The sequence below is a fragment of the Argopecten irradians genome, chromosome 12, assembly GCF_041381155.1.
Source record: "Argopecten irradians isolate NY chromosome 12, Ai_NY, whole genome shotgun sequence".
Lineage (NCBI taxonomy): Eukaryota > Metazoa > Mollusca > Bivalvia > Pectinida > Pectinidae > Argopecten > Argopecten irradians.
The window spans coordinates 11,826,996-11,849,724 of NC_091145.1; the positions used below are offsets into that span (position 1 = coordinate 11,826,996).

Genomic DNA, 22,729 nt, shown 5'->3' on the forward strand with positions numbered 1-22,729 from the left:
TCAGCCTCCGGCCCCCGGGATGATTATGTTAAAGCTCCGCCAAGTAAGTGAACGACATGTACGTCTTGGGGGCAAGGAGTGTGTGACATCTCCTGGTCAGATAAATAGTTACCTGGCCAGGTGAACCTCTAGTAAATACTTACCTGACCAGGCCAATCATTTTCTTGCGTTGTTATTGCCGTTTTATTGTCGTACCTTTTACGCATTAAAATGAAACCGGACATTGAGATTCTTTATAACTTTTTGGACCTCTAAAGAAATGTCGCTTTAAATTCCGGTTCATCTGCCCCTATCACGATTTTATTTTTTTAAACCTTCAGTTTTAAACGTCAATAATTCAATTTTGCTTGTTACTAGCATTTTCATTAGCTAAAAAATTTACTTTATCAGCCCATAAAGGAAAAAATGGCGTCGCCGTTTGTGACGTTGCTTTTGATTGGCTGATCAGATGACGGCATAATGGTTTCATAGACAAAAGAGTCCCAAAATGAATTTTGAGTATTGAAGAGATTATCTTTAGTTAATTGAATTATAAGGATTAATTTGAAGAGATTTTCTATGTTATGGAGATATAACACAAAAATCTGAGTGTACTCTTATCATAAACCGCTTCACGGTTTATTTAGAGTACACTCAGATTTTTGTGTTATATCTCCATAACATAAAAAATCTATTCAAGTTAATCCTTAAATAAGGTACACTGCAGTAAATTTTTATCCTGTGAAACAGACGCTGTTTATTGTTTCCCGGGATTTTCTGTGATAAATTGGTATACACAGTATAGGATTACTGTACAATCATTTTTTTCGCAATGTTTTATTTGGTTTAATCACAGGCGTTTGGCTACATGTACTGTGTCTGTTTATGCAATACATGTACTGTAATATATAGAGGAAAATGTCTATAAAACCAAACCTCTGTGGTTCAATGTCCTATTTATTACAATCAGAGATATTTAAAGCAGAGTCATGTTGATGTTGGTGGAAGAAAGCCGAAGATCCAGAGAAAGACCACCGACCACCGGTCAGTGCCGGACAACTGCCTCCATTGGGATTCGAACTAGTGACCCAGAGGTAGAGGGCTTGTGGTACATGTAATATGTCTTAACCTATCCTACATATGTAACTACGCGGCAACCGCAGTGCATGAATGATGGATAATATAGTATTGGTAATTTATCATAACCAGTGAAGGCAATTACAATGTACATATAGCATTTAATTTTAGTCAATACATTGCTATATAAAACAAAGAAAAAATATCGACCTCGGTTAATATTTTTCTTAGGTTGATATAACCATATATCGACCTCATTAAATTGCTATAGTATTGTATGTGATCTATGATACATTAGTGTATTGGGAACCTTTATAACTCCAGTGTAATACGTATCCTCTAGATGTTCGATGACTACAGCTGACAGAGTGATCGGCGACACATCTTATATCCCTGGGCCAGATTCTCTGTTCACTGAAGCAATGCTATATAATATTTCTACTGTGTTTGTCAATAGAGAAGTATAAACAAGCTTTTAACATTCCCAGCATACCACATCAACACAAAGGAATACCTGGTTAATTACCAACACTGGCCCTATATATAATATACCTATATCACTTTCCGTACAATAAACATTCATTGTGGTCAGTTGTCCGGTGTGACCGCATTCTTAATTAGCCAAAAAGCTTCACAATGGAAGCTTTTGCTCATTTTTCACTGTTGGAATATATATCTATATGTGAATTTCAATTGTCCGATAAAACACCCACTAATGGAAAAATGTTTATTCAAAATTTGCCCCTATGGAACTGTAGGTAGTTATATTTCGTTACCAACTTAAATTCAACAATACGAATGTTTAAACATGCTTCACCGCCGACAATGCACAAACGAAAAATATGATTTGAACAAGAATAATTTTTTTCAGTGGCGAAGAAGTTTATATATGTCTTATTAAAACAAAAATACATGATTGTTATAGTGTAAAGTAAGTAACCTTTACGTTTATTTTAATTAGAGTCCCTGGTCCGACTTTTACACTGTAGCATACGTATTGTGGCGCCGAAAGTTTTATCGGCATTAGCTATAGATGGTCTGTAAAGCAAAGTACTGCTATTGACATTCTAGACCTCAATACTAATGTTCCCCGAGCATGCTAGTCTTGTATTCACTGTCCCAAGTTCGATGATCCTTGTTAAGTTTTAATGGGACCCGAAACTTTGATTTGCAGATAACTCAATTTTTACACGAATTTTTAAACGGGTTCTTTAATTCCGGTCTCCGTCTTCTAAAAGTTTAACTATTTCCATGGTTAGAGACTGAAGTTTCTGTGAAAACATGCACGAGTACTAGAATCCATTCAATGTCGATTTAAACAATCTTATTTACACTACATATTTGTAGGCCTTGATATTCCGGAAACGTCAATTTGAAGCAATTCCAAATTTTGCTGAAGTAACCAGAAATTGCGAATTTCGATATCCTGGAATGGCTTTGATTTTTGTTTTCAATTGAAACCAGGAACTTCCAACAATTGTCAAAATACCCGTTTGATAACTTGCATTAAGCAGTAGAGATAGTCATAATTTTTCTTAAAAGATAGTTTGAATAAATGTCACCAACTTGTACCATACTACTTAATTGCTGTAAAATCCGGTTGTTCATACATTTACCCTATTGACTCCACATACATTGTATATAATCAGAATTCGATATATATATGTAACATGCATTTGCCATACCTCTTGTGATATTTAACATCTGTTATCCAATTTCTGTCATTTTAAATTACAAGACCTCTTTTTACAGTCCAAACTCAGACCTAAGATTGTTTCTATTGTCAGGATAACTGAATCAATGAATAAAACATTCGGCAGAGCCTTTGAAAATTTCCATGCTGAACGTAAAAATGTATATATATATATATAAGTCTGTCTGCCTGTTATAGACTTACATTATTGTGTACCTGCTCTTGTGTGTAGGCATCCATTGTTACGTCACCAAAAGCGAAAATTACGTCGTTTTTCCCGAAAAAGCGATGTTACGCTTACCATAGTATTGCTTAACAATCAATGCCTATTCGCGATAACACTTTTTATTTAAGATATGCAAATGCATATCGCTTTATAGCAATATAGCATCAAAACAACATCCAAGACAGTCCAAGGTCCACAGTCTTTGAAAGTCATAAAGTTAAACAAGTCATATTCAATCATCAAATAGAGAATTTCGGATTAAAGAAATTATAACCTGTCGTATTCAGTCAACAAATTTGAGAATTTTGTTTTATAGAAATTCGATTTACACACAATTCATAAAAGCATTGAGACAAAAGTTGCCAAATAAATCAGCAATATATAAGAAGCACTGTAAAATTTGTACCAGTAAAACATTATCCTTCCTATTAGAACTTTTTATCTTCCAACGATCTAGTCGGATTAATGGCAAAGACGTTCTGGATACTAAGCTGGTAAGCGCTATACAAACTTTCTTGTCTCAAACTAATTTACCATTACGTGTATTAGTATTATACGCAACAAAGAAATAATCCACTAAATCACGTCCATAAAAACATAAGGCCATGTGGCTAAATTGACATCGTACAGGTTTTATTAGGAATTAGTAAAGAAGTGTGACAACGGAGGTATATTGTACATAATTATGGAGAGAATACTGATGAATTATCGAAATGATTGAGTATTTGTAAATATGAATATCAAATGGTGTAGATTCTAGGTAAGAACCGGTATCCAATTTTGATTAAAAAAGTATTGAGTTAATTTGATTTGCATAAATAGAGTATTTATAATCATAAACGTTTGCTTTTCATTATCTTTTCCTCTTCTCAATTTCATATATCCATTTCAAACAAAACGTTCAAGCACGTGCACAATAAGCAGTACTTCAATATGCTATAAAATGAGTATTTATAAATAAATAATATAACACCCTAACCAGCATCGCACATTACCTTAGCGATACGAAAGTAGAGGGCTAAATATATGCTCATGCATGTGAAATATACCCGATACGCGATACTGTTAAGAATGATACGCGCCACACGAAATATGGCATTTTCGACATAATGTTACCTGGCAGTGAATGTTTGTGCCATATTTAGGGAAGATATAAATCACATGACTTGTAATTCCATGGTATTTTTATCACATTTAATATATCCATTTAGAAACGTGCACCACGATAATCCGGCTGTTGCTCCACGAGTGCGTGCTCGTATTCTTCTCTATCATACTCTGGAACTACGTCACTATGACGTATAACGTCACGCGGAGGCACTACATCCAAAGTTCTGTCCTTTTTCTTCCATGATTTGGCCTTCACCTTATTACCAGTCTGTAAATCCGTCGCGGGAACATTTCGTGCGTGTGAAATATCCAAAGAATTCGCGTCCATGTGATACTTTGTATTCTTGTCGACCTTGATTTGTTCATTAACTTTGTCCAGTTTCGGTACACTCATGGCTCCCTTGATAAGAATAGAGTTAGCATCAAGATGGCCTCCCTTATCGGCGATGGTCGGTTGGTGGGATTTGCAATATACAGAAACGTCAAATTTGTCATTTTGGTTAAGGTAATAATTTTTAAGTGTTAATTTTGTTTTACAGGTTTTACAAGTAAAACATGTGTTATGGTACACTGCACCTTTCACAGGTCCAACGCTTTCCACTTTATAGACCTTCTTTAAACATTTGTGACACTTGTCCTGCGGAAACTTAACATCATATTTTAGCGATTTTGACCGAATCGGAGCATGTGTAGATTTTGACGGACTTTCCGGAGCTGACGGTGATCTCATCATTCTTGGAGAATCTATGACGTCATCATTAAAAGATGACATACCACAAGTTGGTGAACCTGGCACAGATGTTGATGACGTCGTACTACTCGTTTCGGAAATTGTAAAGGATCTTTGATGAAGGTTACTTCCGGTACTCTCGGGAGAACTCGATTTGACAGCCATGGTCACTCCGGATCTTTCCGAGGTAGGGGTCTGTGGTGCCGACCCAGAACTCGTGGAAGAAGGTGACAATGGCCCAGGGCTGATTGTGCTTGTCACGACATATTGCTTTGGGAACTGTTGTTGGTGGTTGTTCGAATACGGCGGTGGTGGATGTTGTGGCGGAATCAGACCAGCAGCCATATTTTTACGTTGTAACTCGGTTAGAAGTGCAATCTGCTGTTCCGTACTCATCATTTGAACTTGTGCCATCTCTAAATCCAACGTTGGCGACAGTGGTTGGTTGGCAAGTCTTGTGGCTGCCTGTATATCAGCAACATTTGTATTGTTGGTCAATGAAGTATTAATTCCACCCGGCGGTGCCTGCTGAACAGATGTAACATAAAAGTCGGTATTGGGTGTGTGAGCAGGCACACCTAGACCATTCTGTTGTGACAGAGCCATATAAGCATCCAAATAGTTCGTTCCTGTGTCAGCAACGTTCACATTGGCCATCTGTGCCGATAGCTGCTGCAGATGCTGCTGTGAAGGGTAGCTCCCTATCCATACGGACGTGCCAGCAGTGGTCTGTTGGGATGGCATTATATTGTAGCCACCAGAATTGTTTAGATTTGCGTTCAGATAATAATTAAGGTCCATAATTCTAGCAGGTGTGCAGCAGTCACTTTCTCTGGTAGTCAACGTCGGACCAGTACACAGCCCACACTCGACACAGCATTCCAATCTATAGCTACAGCATAACTGGCCTCATTTCCTACAATAATAGGTACATAGGTAATACAAGACACCTGATTTTTCTCCACGCCTCAGTGGCCGCACCAATAGAATTGTGTGCCCTGGTGCGTGTAGAGACTATACAGTGATACACACAATCGCTATGTGATAGACAGCTGGACTCTTGTCAAACTTTCATAAAGCAGGTACACAAATTATGTATACAAGACACACGTTTGTTGTCAATGGTATATCTATAGGGGAATAATACCCTGACAAAGATGGCCTATATTTAACAGAGGGATATGGTAGGTCGTCACAAATCGTCCCTAATGAAGGATAATCTTGGTGGTTACACAATCACATAACCAAACGAGTGGAAGTTGTTGAGCGACTCCGCCTGTTTATAAAACAGTCGCCGGCTTTAAGTGTGAAATATCACACGCTGCTCTGTCCAGGTAAACAAAAGTGATATGTATCCACTTACTGCATCACAATCAAAATTGTTTGTGATTATTGCTCACTTTCTGTCAAACTTCATGCCTATGTGAGAAGTTAATGCCATTTCCCCCCTTCAATTAGGATCAGGCAAAAACATGAAATACATCATTCAAGAATCTTACTTGACGTCATATTTTACAATTATCTCAGAAGAGCTATTTCTGAGATGAAAAAAAAAATATATTAAGAAATAATAGAAATAAAAATGCAATAAAACTATCACATATGAAACATACATCATGGCTTAAGTTATAAGGGTTAACTAATCGAAATCTTTTTAACATCTGAAGCAAAAAAAAAAAAAAAAAAAAAAAATTAAGATGACAACCATGTCTACAAGAATGGCATAGATTTGACAACAGAAATAGGCTGAACAAATACAATAACTTCACAAACTGGATGAAAGAATGTTATGGATAAGAAAATACTTGTTACAAAATATAAAGACAAAATATACATAAGCATGCTTTCTACATTTACATGAAAGTCAATTGTTAATTTTGCTGTCCTGAAAATCTGCTCATTGTAAATCGGATAGCAGGAAAAGAGAGAACATTATTTTAAACATAACATTTAGTGTCATTTAACCATGGAATTTGAACAGAATAATAGTGAAAAAAACCAATATATTATTTTCCTCCATGCCACAAAACATATTAAATTAAAACTTTTACAATTACTTCAAAACAACACATATGTAGCTGTAACACTGTAGAATGAATTGATGGACACAGGTAAAGATATATGCGAAATGTCTTAAATACTTTCTACAAAAGTGATGTTAGCTTCACGAAAACAATGAGAATTAATAATATGCTGTCAAATTTTTATCCCATTATGCCCAAACATTTTCATCATAACAAACACACAAAAACTACGGAATGTATGCTGTACATTTTAGCCGTTTTAACCGACATTCAAAAAGTGCAGAAAGCATGGTTTTACACAAAATACTAAATCTGTAGAAAATAATGCTATATCCTACACACAGACTGCAGTTATATAATGCATGCATGCATAAGCTGAAAAATGCTTAATAAGCTGTTTAGCTCAGAATTAAAAAAAAACTCACATGTAAATTTACAGACACCTGGTGACTAGAGATGAATTCTCAGCTTTGTATAAACCACGTGGTTGCCATAGAGTTTATAGACAAAATTGAAACGTTTAACTGCAATGTATCAGGGCACGGTTATTCAAAGACTGATTAGCTAAATCATGTGATCAGTGAATATTTTTTATATCTCGTCTGCTACAAAATTTGTGATTACATCTTCACCAAAATCAGAAAGCAGATAATGAATAAAATTTGTAAAATTTGCATTACCAGAAGTTATTTTGTCTTTATTTTAAAAATTGTCGTTAAACTGAGTAGCCTAATCACCTTTTGAACAACTGAGTTCGGAACGATAATAGCAACCCAGAGGTGAAAGGCTAGTGGTAACAGGTCATGGCTAACACTTTCCCTCAAATAAATGATATTCATCATAAGAGATGTTAGTCAATATACATTGTATGACACATACGACTCTGCCGTGTGAAAATAATATAATAGAACAAATACTGGAAATTTCTTATTGTCATCAGAATTTTCACTTGATTACAAAAAAGTTTCATTGTACAGATAGATTGTGAGTCAATACTCCGAAAGCCTATTACATACATGTATTATAAACTAAAACAGAAAAAAGGGAACTGATCTTTTCTGTGACACTGGACTAGTGACCAATAAAATGGGATTAACTCTTATCGTTTAAGCTTGATTGACAGCGCGAAAGGACTTGTTAATCACTAATCCTAATTAAAGGTTTGTGATTTACATTCCTGGTGGTCGTTGGCCGTGTTTCAAAACGTACCTGCCTTTCCGAGCTGTCACCGACAGGTGTAATGAGCGGTCAAGACACGGTACGGTCAAGGACTGTAGTAGTCAAGGCACAGACAGGTCCAATTTATCTCTTTACTCAGATGTACGTAATCAGTTATGACAAAAGATTGTCTGGAATTTCAAAGGAAAGTCTGGAATTCCAAGTACTTCCCCGAGAATCGCTGTTATGGAAACAGATCTAGAACAGAAAGAACAATAATAATTATGTCTATTTTTCCTGGTCATAAGAACGTTCATAGCCAAAATAATTCTCGAAGAATTCTAGTGCATAATATACAATTATGGCCCTCTGTGGAGGGATACATCTAGAATTGTCTCCCTGGAAAGAGTTATTTTCTCGAGGGCGAAGCCCGAGAGAAAATAACTCTTTCCAGGGAGACAATTCTAGATGTATCCCGACACATAGGGACATAATTATTTTATTATACCGAACAAAATCAAAAGAAAAAAAATCTCTGTTAAAAGAATCCATGAAGATATTTCCCAACAACAACGTTGTTAAATTCGTTGGGCTACAAAAAAATAAACAACAGCGTTGCCATTGTTGGTTGACGTTGCAGATGACGTCAACTTCCGGTCACGTGCGGAGCTTCCAAGGGGTTATTTCCCTGGGGTTATTTCCCTCGGGGGTTATTTCCCTGGGGTTATTTCCCTCGCCTTCCAATTCCGGGGAAACATCTAACTTATTCAATGTCATGTGATCAAGTTTAATCCAATCAGAACATTCTAAATAAAAGTGAGGTATAATAATATACGTTGTTTTCATGTGACACAAGATTTTAGTTATATGTACATTGCATAAGACAAACGATGACAAAAAACCCAATTCAAAATGTATTTTTATGGTTTTTTTTTAAACATTTGCAAACAATATAACACACAAATACCTAACAGATGAAGGGGATATAGTGCTTAAATAATGATATTAATCTAACGAAAAAACGATGACAAAAAAGAAAAAATGATACAATATATAAAGTGGATCCATACGTTCCAGAAGAATAAGCATCCGTTTTAGAGACCGTATATAGTGTTTATAGAATCAGGGTATAAATTATGTCTCTTTCACAATCACCATCGACATATTCATCAAAAATTATTACTACTTCATCATATTTGCCGGGAATATCGAATCTGCATTGCAATAAAACAGATATATAATTATTTTAGGTAAGAAAAATATTTCTAGACTATGACTTGCATTAAAGATACTTGAATATGTCGATTAACACGCCAGCATAGCTTGTGTAAGACTTCACATGCATATGATGCCAAATATACAAGAGACACATTTGTCGGTGGTTTTTTTAATATAACGTGCACGTACGTTTTTATTCGATGTACTTACGTTAAGTCAGATATCTTTGTATTATATGATCTAGAAACATTCTCAGCAGTGTAGAATTTCCTTTTGATGTTGGTATAAATTATGCATGTGATTGATCTATGATAGGTTTATGTCCGGGCTTAATTATCATATCTGTTAAAACTATACTCATCTGAGGTTTAACCACAATACAAAGGTCAATTGTTCACTGTTGGAATTAGTTATTAGAATAAGTAAGTTCTTTAACTGGGGGGGCGAAGTCTTGTGTACTTTTTATACGACACACGTATGTCTGATATCTGCATAATTGTCCCGAATTTGTTTTTAGAGAACACAAAAATGTATTCAACAAGATACTGTCACTAGGATTAGGAATTCTAAACATGATTAATTTTATCAAATAAATTTTATGTAAGTTAACATTTTTCTTATAAGGTCATCTTGAACAAAATGTCCTTTGAAACATATCTTAAAGTTTTAAACCATTCCCTGGATTGATACCCCCTCAATCTTGTTGTGTTGGAGCTCCTCCGAAACTTTGTATTACCAAATATTCAATAAAAGAAATAATTTATTTGCGCTGATCAGAAAATCGTATTTCTTCACATTTGGATCACATTCAAATATTAGCCATGTTGTATTCATTTAAAACATACCACGATTTAACGACTAAGTAACGGCGACACCTCAGAATTTTTCAGCTGAACTAACGAAAGTAGTTTTTTCTGACACTGCGATCATATTACATAACATTTCAAATATAATTTAAATACCAAAATGTCACTTTTCGTTGAATAGTTCAATAATAAGTATACTTATATCGAACAATATGGTTAAGAGTCATAATCAAAACAATTTTGATTTATGATCTCCTTAGCCAATCATCCACGTAAAATAATCAATTACACTTCTAATGTCGTCGGTATCAGGTAATTATATAAGCGATCCTTTGTCCATACCGGGGAACGACAGGTCGCGTCAACCGCGCGCCTATCTGGTCGGTGGGTGTCTGATGAGGCTAGGTATATACATGTAGGTAATGGATAGCAATGGTATCTGGTGTCCTGCTATCTTATAACACATGATTAATGAATGAGCAATTTTTTATGGAAACGACGACGACAACTTCTGGCAAACGTTCAATGGCTTCCGATGATTACGTGCAGTAAGAGAATGATACCTTACCATTACAGCTGTTGTGTGTTTTCTCTCAGAAGGCTTTCCAAACAGCCAAACCTCGATCAACATAACAGAGTAATTAAATCCTTCATCCAAATTAATTAAACATAGACGATGTATTAAAGAAACATAACTTGTAATTCAGGCTAAAGAAATATTGTAAACTAATTTTGACTAAAGAAATATTGTAAACTTATTCAGACTAAAGAAATATTGTAAACTAATTTTGACTAAAGAAATATTGTAAACTAATTATGACTAAAGAAATATTGTAAACTTATTCAGACTAAAGAAATATTGTAAACTTATTCAGACTAAAGAAATATTGTAAACTAATTCAGACTAAAGAAATAATGTAAACTAATTCAGACTAAAGAAACAATGTAAACTAATTCAGACTAAAGAAATAATGTAAACTAATTCAGACTAAAGAAATAATGTAAACTAATTCAGACTAAAGAAATAATGTAAACTAATTAAGACTAAAGAAATATTGTAAACTTATTCAGACTAAAGAAATATTGTAAACTTATTCAGACTAAAGAAATATTGTAAACTAATGTAGACTAAAGAAATATTGTAAACTAAAGAAACAATGTAAACTAATTCATATTAAAGAAATAATGTAAACTAATTCAGACTAAAGAAATAATGTAAACTAATTCAGACTAAAGAAACAATGTAAACTAATGCAGACTAAAGAAATAATGTAAATTAATTCAGACTAAAGAAACAATGTAAACTAATTCAGACTAAAGAAACAATGTAAACTAATTCAGACTAAAGAAACAATGTAAACTAATTCAGATTAAAGAAACAATGTAAACTAATTCAGACTAAAGAAAGAGTGTAAACCAACTTACATATATTTCCGCGTGTAATTTATTTTCGCATATTCCTCGGTTTAATGTCGTTGGACATGAAACGCGAAATTAAGTCGCCGTGAAAATTAAGTTGTTATACTGCAGCAGTACCATGAGATTTGAACCAGTAGTTCCGGAGAAATACGCGTACACAAATAAAGGTACAAACCGTTTGTGACACCAGTATGTCAAAGAAACTACCAGCAATCATCCCTAATCAATATTCATGGGGACGTGAATAATATGTTTGTACAAGAGTAATATGTACATTAAGCCATTCTTCTTAGCGGTAAAGTTATCTTTGAGCAAGCAGAAAGATAAAACGTAAAATACTGTTTGAAACAAAAGTGGAAGCATCCTGTACACTAATGTAGTGGTCTTGTTCGTGTGCGTGTTGGGTGTTTCTGTACGTGTTGCCTGTGTGATATATATTATTATTTGAATGAAAATTAAGTTGTGTTGCACTTTGCACAGTATATAATCATGCAGCTTTTCTGAAGAACCGCAAGGTGTAAAGAAATAAAGTATTGAATTGAAGTAAAACTATTCTATTGATGGAAGGACAGAAGGACAGCAAGCATACCTTGTCAGAAATCATGAAGACACGTGAATAATATGTATATACTATACAAGAGTAATGTGTTCGTTAAGACATTTCTCTTAGCGGTAAGATTGTGAAAGCAGGAAGGTAAATTAGAATAAGACTATTCAATTGAATGAAGGCCGAACTATTATTACCCAAGCAACATTTCTACTAAACACAGTCTACAATACCAAGAAAAGTAGAAATTCCAATGTCAGATCTATTACGAGATATCCTGCACGTTCGTATTTTATCACTGTTTTTTTTATGCCAACTGAAGCTTTATTTGTTAGAAGGTAACGAAAATTGAAGCCATCGTAAAAACCCAACCAGACTTGAAATTCAAGCTACTATTCTATGTAATCTCCCGAACGAATCTCACACACAGTTCAAGTTAAATACGTGTATATGTATACAGAAACGTAAAAAACCTAATGTGTTATTGCCAATTAATGCAATTAGCAACACATAGCAATCACACAGGTGGGTGCAAGTCGTTTTACTATTATGTAGAACATACAATTACTGAAAACATACTACGAAAAAAGATGTAACGACTGTCATGTGACAAATACAGGTAACAGAGTTCATGTGAGCGTTGCCTGACTGTCATACACACATTTAAATAGAATTAATACGGAGATAGTTTAGATTAGCGGCGACTGGAACGTATGTGAAATATACATACATCTCCAGAAAATACGATGTGCTTTAACTTTGACAAGCAAAAACAAACGCAAGGTTAAACTACGTGCACTAATATTAACTGAGCTTTGTATTAAAGCGTTGTGTTCGTCTTATTCGGGAGATTTAGTGGATATTTCTGGGAAATAACATATCAACAGCATGTAATACAGATACCTTATATGTAGCCAGTTATATTTCAGCGGGTTGAACTTTTCACAAAAAAAGGAGATTTTTTTAAAGGATTTAAAGAATTGAATAATATTCCTATTGATATCAGCGAATCATATATTAGATAATGAATTAGGTGATACATTCGCAACTCTTCTCGGATTGTGAAGTTATTTTACAGTACCATATTACCTGATTGATGATGTGCTGTGAATTTCAGCTTATTTTTTTTATTGTAGAATAATAAATAATATTTGGAACCTTTTATCAAACCCTTTTCTTCAAGATATTAAGAATAACTTTTCATTAAGCTTTATGAAATAAAAACAAACAAACAAAAATTAAATTAAAATTTTAAAAAAAAGTTGTACTGTAGATTGGTTTTCATTTATTGATATAAGATGAACATATGTAGATTCTGAGATCGTTTTCCTGATCAAGATATGACCCTACACATTAAATAAGGAATCAGGAACACCATGTACGTAATAGTAGGATAGAACATGCTATTTTAAAAAAGAAATACATCTCGAGCAATATTGCACTGTGTGAAGTACCTATAGACATTTTTACATAGAAAGTGTAGCCAAATTGAAGATGAATTAAAAAATATCTTTAAATATGTATGACACAAAATATGTTTTGATAGGTTATGTCAGTATTTAGATGACCTTCTATAATAAGAGTACGCAGAAACTCCACTTACGTTAGTGTTCTTATCTAGTTTGTCCGGAGAGTAACAAAGGTCATGATCCCATTAGTGGACCACAATATGATGTAGGTGGGACACTATTCTTCAGTTTATCATGACATACTCATACAAAAATTTCTGTTCATACGTTACACAAGTTAATTATAAATAAATGAATGTGCTTTTTGTTTTATGTTATATTCATATAGATTGAATAATAGCAGGTATGTATGGTGTTTTGCTAGCTATGAAGACTTAGAAAAATTAGAAAACTACATTTCCTTTTTTCTAGAAGAAACGAATAAATGAGGTTGGAAATAGATCAAAATTATTCTTGTTTAAAAATGATAAATAATTTTGTTTTCTGTGCTTTTTGTTGTTTTTGTTATGCTTTTCCTGTGTTTTGTATTATGCAAATATCTGTAATTTTAAACGAAGCGTTTCTGACGTATAATATATCCCTCGACCTCTGAATGAGATCCATACGTAGAACACTAAGAGGAGGTAATCATGATTTAATTATATGTTTTCATAGGATTAACTTTGTTCAATCTATGAGAACCACCCAGGCAATATTTTTAGATTATTGATGTTCGCTGGTAACGTTTCTGATCTGCTTTATGACATTTAGTGTGATAATGTGACGTCAGGGATCGGGATACTTTGCAAACAAGACAGCAAACATCTTAATTTGATAGACGTTTATCAGACTCAACCCTCGGTACAACGTGTGCTTCAGACGAGCCCAAGCAGATAGTCGTGGGAGAAAGGCATGATACAAGTGTACCCATGTGAAAAAATGGCAGTGTTGATACAAACAAAACGATAACGGGATTATGAATGGAGCAATATAAGTCCAGTGCCTCGATAGTCGAACCAACAACAAGATGGCGGGAACAGGGAGAGTAACGTTGTGTCTGGTGCTAGTGGCAGTTACTCTAGCTCAGAATCCAAATCCTTTGGACGACAAATTGGAGGAAATGCAGCAGGATTTTGCAGCTGAAAAAGACAGAATGGGTTCTGAGTTACAAGCAACAAGAGAAGCATTAGATTTTACACGTGCTCAACTTCGAAAAACTGAAGCTAAGTTATTAATCACCGAAAAACTGTTAGGAGAGCAACCAGAGCCTTCCATGAAACTTTCGAAATTAGAAAACATTAATGGACAAACTAATACCACAAAGTCGCTCTCGCTATCTCAGATTTTACAGTTATGGAAACAGAGTATGCTGCACAGTCAAGTTAAACATGACCGCAGCCCACTATTGCCAGAAGATGTTATTCACGTCGACGGAACCCAGTCTGTATACAATGGTCCAGACGCCGCTGAGCTAACAACTACATCACCAATGGATCCCATCAAGATGGCGAGATATGAAGAAGCACATAGAAATGCCCCACCCTTACCATTGCAATCTACACGTCGACAACTTACGGGTAAGTGCTTATGCTCAAACGGAACTGTTTTATACATAAGTTTAGGAGTCCCCTTAAATTCAAAGCAAAAGCGAAAGTTCTACAAACTAAATACCAATAATCATAATTTTATCTTCCCCCAGTCCAACCGCTTTTTAGGTGTGAATTTCCCATATAGATAGTGCAACATTTTTACAGATTCTTGAAATACATTTGTATTTCTGACGCGGATTCCATTTTCTTTAGTTGAAGCTTGATTAAGTATAGTATTTTCACCAACTTTATTAAGTTTATAAGCTATATCAAACAATTTGGTACATTTTCACTATTAAGAATGTTACAAAAACATACACAATATTTTAACATGATCTATACAAAAGTACTTTTATTCTATTTTTAGTGAATTATGTGTTTAAAGATTTGTTCTGTTGTTATGGTGAAGTACATTTTTGTACTACTGTTCTAGGTATTGTTTTGTGATGAAGTATTCTAGCTATTCTGTTTCTAAGATGACCATTGTCTCCATTGTCTGTGTGTATAGTTACCTATACGTACACGATTGTCACAAAAAAAATTCATATATTCAGTGTAGGTCACAGGTATACTTAGGTGAAGTGATGTACTTATGTACTATACATAGAAAACCATTCAGATATAGAACCTTTATACTATGAAAGTGGAAATATTCGTGCCGCTAAATGTTTCACTTATTTCATCAAATCACCGCGAAGATGCCAGGAAGTGTAATTTTTGACGTAAGAGTAATTAGAGTAAGTAAAGTAACGATGCATAATAGAAACATCAACATAATTTGGTAGCTGACTTTGCGAAAATATCCACACACAAATATATCCACAGTGCATAATAGAAACATCAACACAATTTGGGAGCTGACTTTGCGAAAATATCCACACACAAATATATCCACAGTTACAGTATCTCCTATAATACTTGACTTTCATGTTAATTATTGATTCACCTAAAGGTAAGGTGGTAGTTATATCACGATGACCTACTTATATATACACATCAAACCTTGCAGGACACCAAGCTGTAATTGAACAAATTATTTCACTTATATTCCAAAACAACGGAGCATATCGAAAAATCATTTTCTTTTTCTATTTACATGATAAGATATTCTAAGCAAATGTCGAAACACTGATATTTGATTCAAAATTATAACGTCAAGATTGATTTTTTCAACATTATTTGAATTTTTCAATTTAACTTCGGGTGAATATATCATTGCCTAGCATGTTTGGAAATATTTTCAATTCATTATCAGTACGTTGTGTTCGTCTTGGTTATTGATTATATTTTACATAATGATAACCTATATAGAAATACACCATTAGTTTTTATGATACATGTATGTGAAAAGAAAATCAAATTGTCCTCTTCTGCAGAGGCAGGGTTTCCTTGTATATTCCCGTTGAACTAAGATATAAGCTCATTGTATTTTCTAAACATTCCTAATAGATACATTACCATGTTAAGAACACTTCTGTTTAAAGGACAGGCCACTGGTTAGTTCATACTAAAATGTCATAAAAATTAGAGTCATCAACCCATCATTCTCGATATTTTTCTAGGGGTTACCATCACTGTCGTTATATCAATTCCTAAACTTCATGTACATGTATGTGATAGGCAGTTCTGGCCCCGATTTCTCGAAACTTCAGTGCAGACTTAAGTCAAAACTTAAGTTTTTCTCCTTATGTAACTTATATGAAAATTTATGACTTAAGTCAGTTTTTGACTTAAGTTTGTTTCGAGAAATCGGGGCCAGAGAGAATAAGAAAACTGACCAATCACAGACCATGTACAGAGATTACAGAGAGTGACGACAACCTTCGAAGCCATACTTTACTCATATGCATGTAGAAATCTGTGTCATTGATCCACAAAAGATTCTTTTGCTTAATTGCCGAAATGGTAACATATGCAAGAAGGATTTACAAACGTCAATAAAGCATACCAGACCAGCTAACAGTAGAGTGTTTAAGACCAAAGATGGCGACAAGAAGCACACAATACCAACTCGAATAAAAAATAAACAAAGACATCTCTTTATATGTTTATACACAAGATCATACTAAATAATGTTAGCATGTGTATTTCATGTTGCAGGTCCTACTGGATCGAACGGACCCGAAGCCATATCCTTCAATACTGAGCTGGGGGTTCCCGCCGACGGTCTGAAGGCTCTGCAGACCGTCATATTTGATACCGCTACAGTCAATGTAGACGGTGCTTACAACGTGCAGAACGGGGTTTTCACAACTCCAGTTAACGGGGTATATCATTTTACCGTCACGATCATGGTCTTTCCACACGAGAAAATAGAAACGGAGCTTGTTGTGAACGGACGTCAAGCGCTGCTGACTTTTGGCGCCGGTACTACAGAGTTCAGTCAAGGAACCAGCTCTGCAATTATTCGTTTGGAATCTGGAGACAGGGTTTGGGTTCGAATCCTCAGCACCACAGGGCAAGGGATCAACAGCCATCTGATGGGCGGGGGATGGACCTCATTCTCTGGGTTTCAGATTCGGTAATAGTGATGTCGTATATTTTTAGAAAACTGTTATCTTCTATAATCTTTTGTTTTGTCTACACATAATTTATAATAAAATTCATTAAAATGAATCGATTTTGTTCGGTTATAATGGAAAATTTTCCTTTTTTTTTACTCTAGACAATTTGACTCTGTAATACTTTGAGTTACGAGAGAGTGTTCAAAAGACACAAACACAATATTGATTGACTCTGAAATTTGCTACACTGCAAATGTCATCAAATGGAAATATAAGAACACAACTGCATCTAAATGGCAATTATGTGAGGGTAAACGCCAACTGGACAACGATAAAGTCATTACATTTGCCGCTGTCCAGCTGCATTAAACCTCCAATAATTGCGAAAAGAAAGCAGTTTAAAACTTACAGACACTTTGCATTGGGATTCTCAAAACTGTGCTTTATATATGAGTTATCAGTATAAGATCATATGTAATGCCCAATGGTCGTGTATTACCATCAGATTAACACGGCTCCATCCTTCATTATGCATACTCTATATGTTCCATGTTCTAGTACATCATGTAGGTTTGGGCCACGATGGCAGAGTGATTAAGATGTCTCAACATATGATCATTAGCGAGTTTGAATCAATGTTAGGCAGTTGCCTGGTACTGGTCGATGGTCGGTGCTTTTCTCTGGATACTCTCGACTTTTTCTCACCTATAAACCTGGCACGTTCTTAAATGACCATGGTTCTCAATGCATTAAGACTTTATACAAACCAAATAAAACCAAGTACATTTAGTCAGTTAAAACACACTTTAATTACTAAAAAACTACTTATTAAAAAAACTAATCACATTACTTTAACATATTCCGGTATAACATACTGTTTTCTCTCTGGAATATGTTTTCGTTAAAGAACTATACATTCTATATATAGCTGAATCTTCGGTCGACTTGTGTATGACCATTCCGAACCGGTCCACTTGTGTATGACCATTCCGAACCTATCCATCATATGAAGTTTATTTAAAACATCCTGTGTGTACATGGTACTTTAGATCTTTTAACCTCTCACTGTTAATTTTAAATCGCTATATTTGAAATTGCAATTTTGACTTAGAGAGGATAATAAAGTCAAGTCAGTATTAAAACTGACAGGTCTAATACTAAGCAATTGTTATATAAGGAAAATATGAATCACAGCACTCGTACCGAGAAGTTCGATATATGTTTTGCAACAAATGTGTGTTAAAATACTAGGTTTGATGGAAATATATGCATTGACTTTATTAGTTTATGAATAGGTCTTTATGTGTATAAAGAAACTATTTAAAGTTAACATACCACAATGGCAATAATAACATCTTATCGAACATGTAAATTTTATATCTGTCCTCAGTTTCATCAAGATTCCTTGATTTAAAGGGATTCCATAGCATAGCAAGCTTCATATCATGATATTGAAATGCGTTGTGTAGGTCATTCAAAATTTCCTTACTTAGTAAAATAGATAAATAGATTAAACTAATAAAACATGACCCCAAATCTCAAAACGAAAAACAGAGAGAATAGAAATGTGAAACTGTCGCTCTTTATCTTAAGAGCAATGGACTCAACTGGTATTCTGAAACTGCTCTTTCCAAAATGAACAAGTCTACTCATTCTGAAACTTCCAACAATTTATTGAGCAGATCTAAATGCAAATGACAAGGAATTGACACGAAGCAAGTCGTCTCCAGATGAGCAAGGTTCTGGGTTCTGGTTCTGTCCGCTGGCCGATAGAAACCATGGTCTATAAAAGTAGTGTTTTCTGCTCCTGATTAACGTTCAACATAAAGGAAGTGGGACGACTGGTTTGTCTGTTGTCTGTAAAATGTGAGTTGATAGGGTGTGCTGCTCAGTGTCTTTAGCGACATGCTTCAGAGAGGTAGCAATATAAAAAAGGGCAAGAGTTCCACAACACAAGAAAGCACAACATGAATATAATCTCCCAAAAAACACAACTTGTAGCTTCACATATATAGACAATAATTTAGTGTCCTCCAAATGATGACAAAAATATTTAGACCAAAGTATTGATTAACTGATACAATAATCCAACGATCGATACATTATTTATAATTATAGAAAAACACTGTAGGTGACGAAAATGCTTTCTTTAACGGTAAATAATAGTTATTTGAGGAAACAACTAACGAAGATGAACTTTTGTTTGAGTAAGGAAACTTCCTGACATTTGCATCGTTATTTCTGGTTGTGTAAGGCGAGGCCTTTTAGTTTTAACGGCTGTTTAGGAAATCAACAACGCGTGTGTACTTCCCCTATAGATAATAATTAAGAAAGGTCACAAAACCGGCCGCCCTGTGACAGAGAACTATTGAGATAAGACACGGAGGTTCTTACCACATAACCATCGTCGACAGGATGATGGCGATCTGGGTTGTGTGTGTGTTTATGTGCCTTGCGGATGTAGCGCTGACACAAAGTACCGATGGAATAGAAGCCAGGATGCAAATTCTAGAGGGGGAATTGGTCAAAATGGGATTGGAACTACAAACTACGAAAACTGACTTAGCCGACACGCGTAAACAGTTAGGACTCTCTCAAAAGAAGCTAGAGGAAACCCGAATGGAAATGTCGGTCATGACCCGCAGTACGTTACCTAAAATTTACATAAGATAGTTTCCGAAAAGATAGGCGCTAGAACTAATATTTAGAAAATTAAGAATTTTTCACAAAAATTGCATTCTGCTGTTTTGAACGAAAGAATACTGCTTCAAATCATTTTTGGTCGTTTTTGAACTTCTTCATATTGATTACCGAACAAACTTCACTAAACATTACTAATTATAGATAATGCATCGACATCGGTTAACATTTGCTTCCATTAGGTTGTTATAATATGATATTTACCTCGCCAAAGGTTCGTAATTGTTTGCAATATCAGTTGCATTATGGCACTAATGGCATCGTTATTTAAAGATGCTCCACCGCCGACAAATGGTATCGTTATTTAACAAATGGTGTTTTTTTCGTTCAGGTCGCCGCGTCGCTGATGGTCACGAAACAGCATTTTCGGCACAAATGTTGAAAAGCAATGAACATTTAAACCTCCATCAAACTATCACATTTGAATCGGTTGTCCTCAATGAAGGGAGTGGCTATGACAACCTCCTCCGGTGTGTTTACCTGTCCTGTCGACGGAGTCTACTATTTCTCTGTCTCCATACTATCGTGGGAAAATGAAGACATCGAAACGAATCTAGTCGTGAATGGTCGTCGGTTGGTTGCTACATATGCTGCGGGACAACGTCACAACCTCGGTACCAGCTCCGTGGTGGAGAGATTAAAGGTCGGGGATAGGGTCTGGGTTACCGTGGTACCCAGTCCCAATAACCCGGGTAATATCAGGATTATCGGCGGTGGGTGGACTACATTTACGGGCTTCAAAATTTAGCTTTGGAAATTGTGATTATTTGTATAAATATATTGATTTGAAAACTCGCAAGTATCCATGATAAAAAAAAAAAAATTATACTACCTGTTGTCAAGTATCCATGATAAAGTAAAAAAAAATTATACTACCTGTTGTCTCCATAACATGATTGTAAGGGGCGACGACATTTTTATTTTAGCTTTGTCCTTCTTTCTATCCTCTTAGCATAAGATAGCTAATTTATAAGGAAGACATTTTCCACACCGGAATAAATAATCAACGAAAGAAAACAACGAAGCTGATACGATCACCAATGAAAAAAAACATTGTTCATTCGATCATGCAATTGAGTTGTTTGAAGTCATTGCACGTTGGCCCTATATACTACTCATCCTTCAAAATATGTCGATATTTAACGATGGCAAAATACATTGTACTTCGTATATTGAGATCCTGTCATTTTCTCGAATCAAAACTTTAGAGTCTCTCGGTTTGATCTGACTGCATGTTACTTATTCCTAGCCTTTTGAACAGCTAGGACATGCTAAGGGCCATCTGTGTGGTGGTCGAGTGTGTTTTTGGTAGGCTGCGGTATATCTGTCCGTCATCTGATAAGAGTGGAGCATTCGCATCTTTTAGATAATTATAACCTCACTGAAACACACCTGGTTCTATTACGCGTAAGAATTGTACCTGCTGTCCCTATTCATGATCGTAAAAGGCGACTAAATTTAGAATCTCATCTTTTCTCTTATTTCTAACTACTTTTCTTCTTCCTAACCTTTCCCTTGACACCACCTCACTTTTGGCCTTTGTGTTTGCTTATAAATGGTCGCACGGAGTTCGATATAAAGCATATCGATATGACTTAGTGTTTCCCTTTTTCGAAACATCCATTTTATATTCCTTTAAGGCTTCATTGCCCAAAAGTTGAGTTTTTCAGGGTAGTGTCATATGGCCAACGTTTTTGCTTGTAATTAACATGAACATCAAAGCTTTTTTTACGTTTTTCAAAAAAGCTTCATATCTAATTTTAAAGTTAAGGATCTTTGTTTTGTTTCGGTCAACATGGTGTTATACCGTCCTGGGATGTGGGTGCGTTTTCTGTTTGGGAGTGTTTAGGTGTTTAGCTTTTCCACATTTAGACATTTAAATATCATATGAACGAATTCTCTGTCTGTTATCTTAGTCGCCTTTTATGATCATACAATGGAGCAGCAGATCCTTTTAATTTTCAATAATTCTGCAACTTTTATACATATCATCAACTTTTTACTTTGATATAGGTAGATATTGGGTCAGATCTACGTGGAACATTACCAGAACCTGTACAGTATTGTGGTAGTTAGCTAATCCTTTGATCCCAATCTGAGTTGGACCTGTTCAGTGGTTTATTGTGTGTTTTAGGAGTATCTGACAAATCCCATAAGCGGATCAGGAAAGGCTAAACAACATACTTAATGAATGGTATGCCCTCGTGCGCAGTCGCAGGATTATACCAGCAATCTCTAATTATGGTATACGCGTAGTATATTATACACTATGATGATGTTTATTTTATTAAAATATATCAATTAATAACTATATATATATATATATAATGAATACGATTATGACGTAGATTTTAATATATTCTCAAATTCTATTCTTATATTCTTATATATAAACTCTCAATTTTTTTTCAAACTACATTTAGTTTACGCTTAGCCTCAGATAGATTTACTGTGTGCTACGTAATAAATCAGAAAGTATGGCAGATTTTGAAGTTAATGTT

General features: G+C 34.9%; 2 protein-coding genes and 1 pseudogene across 2 annotated transcripts; 2 read left to right on the forward strand and 1 right to left on the reverse strand.

Annotated features, from left to right (window-relative positions):
* Positions 1–3,587: 3,587 nt before the first annotated feature.
* LOC138336385 (LIM domain-containing protein 1-like) lies at positions 3,588–8,200 on the reverse strand. The gene is made up of 2 exons (XM_069285863.1): positions 8,049–8,200; positions 3,588–5,731 (listed from the first exon to the last, which is right to left on the reverse strand). The coding sequence occupies exon 2, from the start codon at positions 5,614–5,616 to the stop codon at positions 4,183–4,185; it is 1,434 nt and encodes a 477-aa protein (XP_069141964.1). The 5' UTR covers positions 5,617–5,731; positions 8,049–8,200; the 3' UTR covers positions 3,588–4,182.
* Positions 8,201–14,141: 5,941 nt separating this feature from the next.
* Positions 14,142–17,640, forward strand: LOC138304695 (complement C1q tumor necrosis factor-related protein 6-like). The gene is made up of 2 exons (XM_069244902.1): positions 14,142–15,012; positions 17,125–17,640. The coding sequence occupies exons 1-2, from the start codon at positions 14,463–14,465 to the stop codon at positions 17,547–17,549; spliced, it is 975 nt and encodes a 324-aa protein (XP_069101003.1). The 5' UTR covers positions 14,142–14,462; the 3' UTR covers positions 17,550–17,640.
* A 2,255-nt stretch (positions 17,641–19,895) lies between these two features.
* LOC138336273 (complement C1q tumor necrosis factor-related protein 2-like) lies at positions 19,896–21,023 on the forward strand (annotated as a pseudogene).
* Positions 21,024–22,729: the final 1,706 nt, after the last annotated feature.